Source organism: Colletes latitarsis, chromosome 8 (assembly GCF_051014445.1).
Source record: "Colletes latitarsis isolate SP2378_abdomen chromosome 8, iyColLati1, whole genome shotgun sequence".
Lineage (NCBI taxonomy): Eukaryota > Metazoa > Arthropoda > Insecta > Hymenoptera > Colletidae > Colletes > Colletes latitarsis.
In genome coordinates, this window is record NC_135141.1 from 16,979,592 (window position 1) to 16,985,591 (window position 6,000).

At 35.8% G+C, this 6,000-nt stretch overlaps 1 protein-coding gene across 1 annotated transcript in view; it reads left to right on the top strand.

Annotated features, from left to right (window-relative positions):
• LOC143345076 (cyclin-dependent kinase-like 4) overlaps positions 1-5,342 on the top strand; it is a 16,297-nt gene extending 10,955 nt beyond the window's left edge. The window contains exons 4-6 of the mRNA XM_076771841.1: positions 1,536-1,827; positions 3,548-3,938; positions 4,872-5,342. Coding sequence (XP_076627956.1) covers positions 1,536-1,827; positions 3,548-3,938; positions 4,872-5,175 — 987 coding nt within the window. The 3' untranslated portion in view covers positions 5,176-5,342. The remainder of the gene's footprint in view (positions 1-1,535; positions 1,828-3,547; positions 3,939-4,871) is intronic.
• Positions 5,343-6,000: the final 658 nt, after the last annotated feature.

Genomic DNA, 6,000 nt, shown 5'->3' on the forward strand with positions numbered 1-6,000 from the left:
CTCTGTTTCGTGCAATCTGCGGCTTTCAAAGCCATCCTAGCGTGGATTGCGTGACCGACGTATAGAAATAATAATTGCAACGGGTATAATGATTATCGATTCCTCGTCGACGGACGAAAATAACATTAGAGACATTTGTAAAATTTATTGCGAGACGGAGTCGTACTAATTACCTTTGATTTTCTAAAAAAACGTAAGGTTAAAGTCAGACTGTCGCGTTTATCGAGGGTAATCGTTGAACGGCCCAGTGGTGTTTAATATATTGAAAGTTTCATGAATATTGAAGCAGTTGAAACTGAAGGAAATTCTTAACCGTAAGCTTTACGATCTATTTTCAAAGAAACTATTTATTTAATTGGTCGTAGCATTCTACGCACAATTGTTACAAATGAAATGAATGTAGTTCGATTTTTAATAAATTTCTCAATCTATTTTTAAATCTGATATCTAAATAGAAACCTACAGCAGTTTTTTATTTTATTTATTTTATAGAATGTGTAGTATACAGGGTGTTCGGGCATCCCTGGGAAAAATTTTAATAGGAGAATTTAGAGGCCAAAATAAGACGAAAATCAAAACTATCAATTTGTTGATTGAGGCTTCGTTAAAAAGTTATTAACAAATTTAAATTAAACAATTTCAAATTATTCACGGAAAAATTATTTTCGGTTGCGGAGGTAAAATACAATCATTTTTGGTGAATAGACATACCCCTGACATTCTGCGCATTTTTAAGAAAAAAATTCGTTAATAACTTCTTAACGAAACCTCGATCAACAAATTGCTATTCTTGATTTTTGTCTTATTTTGGTCTTGAGAATTTTCCATTAAAATTTTTCCCAGGGGTGGCCGAACACCCTGTATAGTGAAATATCTATACAAGATTTATATTTAATCATTAGATACAAACGTCTTTTAGTTGTTTGACAGTATTGATTGTATATTATTTTTTAAAAGAACATAATCTATCGAGGTAAGAAATCTTTAGATCGTGTAATGTAAGAATTAGTGTAAATTACGTCGCAGAGTATTGGATATTATGGGATATTTAATGAAAAACACCGTATTCTAAGAATCATCTGTATTCTCTGAGATATGCAGAGCGACATTCGCATAACGACTGCGTTCACTAGCGATTACACCTCGCTGTGGCGGTTGTTGTTACGACGCCGTCCTTTGTTTTAAACATATACGTATATGGATGTAATGGAAAATTGTAGAATCTTGGGGTGAATTCTTTCTACTTCCACAGGCACGATAACGTTTACTTTACATTAGTCGTTTCAGTTTTTCTATTGTTTTTTTATAGGATTTCCAACACAGAGTAATCTCCATTGGAGGTTGAAACTACGGTAAAATAAAAATGAGAAAGACTTGAAATATTTTGTCATTTGTATTGAAGGAGTTAAAAAAAGATCGAAAGCGGCTGACAGCGTTTCGTTTTTAATTTTCAAAGTCGAAATACATTGAAAAAAAAAAAAATGTTAGAAAATCGGTAGATATATTTCATTTGAATTTGAAATGATCGTTCGCAGATCATGCACCGTGACATAAAACCAGAAAACATTCTTGTGTCGCCCAACGGAGTGATAAAACTTTGCGATTTTGGGTTCGCTCGACTCGTCAGCGGGCCAAACGAATCTTGCACGGATTACGTGGCGACCAGGTGGTATCGATCACCGGAACTGTTGATCGGTGATCCACGATACGGTAAACCAGTGGACGTCTGGGCAACGGGCTGTATGTACGCAGAAATGGTGACCGGAACTCCTCTGTTTCCTGGCGATAGCGACGTCGATCAGCTTTACCGAATCACCAAAGTTCTTGGTAAGTAATCTATCTATTTTTCAAAAATCTAGTATCATACAATCCGTGTAGATTATGCACAATTCTAGTTTGGTTTTCGTTTAAAGTTAAAATTTATAAAAATCAATTTCAGAATTTTGGTCTTTGATGTTTTATCCGTACCCCAAAAGAATGGCAGAAATAGCTGTGCATTGCTTTCATTCGTATCGACATTCACTCCTGTTCATAAGTCACTAGACACTTAATCAATGTGAAATGAAAACGAATTAACACTGCGAAGCTGTATATATTATAAAATGAGATTTATTTATTCGTTTCGTTGTACAGGAAACGTAACTCGTATCGTACACCATGTACGTTTTTTAGTATTTTTTTTATTAATATCATTTATTTCCAACATTTCCGTAATATTTTTCACGAGTCCATCTTTGATTTTAAGCATGTTGATTTTCGAAATTTACTTCCTTGTACAATTTTACTTATGCACATTTAATTTCATTTTGTACTGGCATCATAATATTTACAGTAAAGTAGTGACTTAACAAAAATGACTAAATATTATTATTATTATTTTATTAAGTAAGATAATAAGGTAGTTATAGAAGAAATTGTATCTGTATCTGAATTTTCATTTTCCAAGACACGTAGTGCACCTGTGTGAATTAGGTGTTTTAATTTCCTTACAATAAAAATAAATTGGAGTTTAAAAGTAACCTGGTTTGTGCCCTTTTAAGTATTATTTCCTGTTGCTTCGAACCCCTAATCGCAAGCAACATGGCTATAGAACCTGTTTAATGAAGGAACGGGTTAAAAAGGGGCTGAGAATTACTGATATACAGTGTCTTCTATCGCAGCTAAAATCATCGAATTGTACTTTACCACGATTAGAATTATAGCTGTGTTCTCTATGAACTGTAGCCTCTCGTTTGGGAGATCGTTTGTTGCATTTAAAACAGAAATTTAATCGTCTCAAGGATTTTCTGTCTTGACTAAATCGTATTTCAATTAAGCACGCAATGAAATGTTGACGAATACCGGCAGGAAGAAAGGTGACATTACAGATCGATTCGTGTAATTTCCCGAGCAAAGTTTCGTCATTTATTATTCAGTAACGGAGCAGTGGAAGTACAACGAGCGTTTATGCTATTGCAATCGGGGACGCAAGAATAACAGTTGTCTTAAAAATTTCTATGAAAAAAAATTATTAGGAAACAGTTAGTTTTTGTTTAAGTTAAAAAATAACAATCGTAAAATTGAAAAACTAATATTAATTTCTAATACGTCTGGTTATATGGTAATCATTGTTTTTGACACGAACATTTTTTCAGTCGCTTATAATTGTTACTGACCACAAAATTTTCTATTTTATATTACGGTTTATGTCCTATTATTGCCAAATAATAAAACTTTTGGTTCAAATTATTAATAAAAAATATTAATAATGTGAAATGAATCATAATAAGGAAAAGTAGAATAAAATAGAATAACATTAGTATAATTGTTATAAGCAAGCGAAATAAATGGTCTTCGTCGATAATGATTATCACCAAATGGAAACCAAATTTCAGTTAATTATAATCGTTATTTGTAAGTATTAGATATCAGAGATCGTGAGATGAAAAGTTTATGAGAATTTATATGTACTAGAAAATTGAAAAAAATTAATTTACTAGATTATAGATTGAAATAACTGTAACGTTTAAAAATCTGTGAACCTAGAGAGACATTTACCAACTTTCAGGAGGACTGTGCACCAAACATCAGGCAATAATGGGTTGGAACGGACAAGGCAGAATGTTGCGACATGCGAGCGCTGACGAGCTCATAGGACCTCCTCAGTCCGGCACCACTTCGATTCGTAAATTGTTCCCCACTTGGGACAGCATAGCGATAGATTTCTTGGCCCAATGTCTTCGAATGGATCCCGACGTAAGGCCCAAATGCTCCATGCTGTTGCAACATTCGCTGTTCACGCAAAACGGCTTCGCGGACAAGTTTCTCCGCGAGTTGCAGATCTGTGTCGCCAAGGAATCCGCTATGAACCCTTTGATATTGAAAAGGTCCGAGGAAAGACGATTGAGCATCCTCTCCGTCGAGTCTCCGACAAGAGTTTGTCGCAAAAGCACTGGCAGGTGACTGACTTTGTAAAAGATAATTTCGTGCTCGTTGTTTTATTTTCATGTACAGCAATGATTCTTAAAATGAGCCCCAGACGTGATTCGTAAATTGAATATTTTCATTCTTCTCAAAGACCACAGTTCATTAATCGTAGAAAGATATTCTTAAAAATATGCTATTTACCACGTTAAATTATTTAATAATTTAATAATATAATGGTATATAATGAATGTGTATCGTCAGATGCATTGAATTCTGACTGAATTAAAATAAATAATTACAATAAAGTTGTTCCAATGTTATATAATTTATACACTTTTGCTAATAGAAATTTATGGATTTTGTGGAAAAGAAATATTGTTCTAATCCTTTCGAGAAGGAATGTACGAACGATGGTTCAGTTAAATGGCAATAGTTGATGGCGTGCATGTCCAAATAGTTTGATTAAATTGCTGTGTATAAACATCTGCTAGCGTCGAAATTCGCTTCCATTGCATAAAAAATGAACATCTGAACGTTGGAGTGATGTTCATTTTAAAAATCATTACTGTTCACTCGATGATGACATTATGTATACGTGAAATACCATATCGTTTGAACGACCACCACACTGTATATAGTGGAGTGAATTTGCGATGATCCTGATAAATAAATCAAGCTGTACTATACCAATAACACGAATGATGTTTGCTTTGAAATCGTCAATAATTTGTAGTTTGTTGGAACAAACGAGATACTTAAAAATTGAGATTTAAAAAGAAAATGGGTATTCATGACCATGTCAGTCATTGGTAACAGTACATTCAAGCAGACGGAAATTATTTTGATAAATAAAAATAAACAGTTTAAAATTTGTTTCGTTTTGTATGCACCGATCTGATAATTAGAGCACGACTTGATTCGTTTCCTTTTCGCTGTACAGAGCTTTAATGGAGAATTACTTTCAGATGGCAGATGACCGTAGCGAAAGACAGATCTACCAGCGACAAAGTCGTATCGGAACAGATCGAGGACGAAGTGACGACGCATCGACCATCGCCGGTGCAGATCACCCGTCCAAGAGAGGTTTGTTATTTCGGGCCCGTTTCCGTCGTGCCAAACACGACCTACATTCGGAGGCTGGAGCACAAAGGGTTGCTTCCAGCGGGGTCAAAGGGTTGTACGTTACCTTTTCTCGCGTCTAAAGACCACGGGAACGCGAGCACTACCGGGAAGAGGAAGAGAATCGATTTTCCAAGCATGGATCGTTAGAGGAAAAACGGTACACGTCATAGGCAAGTGTTTTCATTTGTTAGAGATATGGGTTTTTCTTTATTAAAAGAACAGGACGCCGTGTGACTCCTTCGTATGAAAACCCTTTATTCCCCCTCTACAACCGACGACCACACTTGGTTTCTACATCCAAAGACGCGCACGAATTACAAAACGCTCACATCTCCAACACCTCCTCTTAAGACGCGCGCGAAACAATCTCTTTTACATTCATCTCGCTCATACAAAAGTAATGCTTGTCCCTTGATAACGGTTTGGTGAGTACATCCGCAGGCATACGATCCGTTGACATATACTGTAAACTTAAACTTTCGTTTCGCAAAGCATCCCTTATAAAATGAAACTTAATATCGATGTGCTTTGTCCTCGGATGTACGATCGCATTCCTCGACAACAATTGCGCTCCCTTGTTATCGTTGTAAATTACAATATTATCCAAATGACTTACATTTAATTCTTTGAGAAACTTAGATATATACAACGCATGTTTAACAGCTTCCGCGATTGCCACATATTCCGCTTCCGTGGAGGACATGGCAACTGTTCGTTGCTTCTGTGATTTCCAGCTGATTGGACCCATCGACATATTAAATACATATCCGGTGTACGATCTCCTGTCAAGCTTACACCTTCCCCAATCAGCATCCACGTGTGCCACTATCTTGGCGTCTGATTTCCTAAAAACAATACCGTAATTTAGTGTTCTCTTAAGGTATCGTAATACCCTCTTAGCTGCTTGCCAGTGAGTCTCTGTACTGCAATCGTTGAATTGGGCCAGGGCGCTCACTGCGTGAGCAATATCAG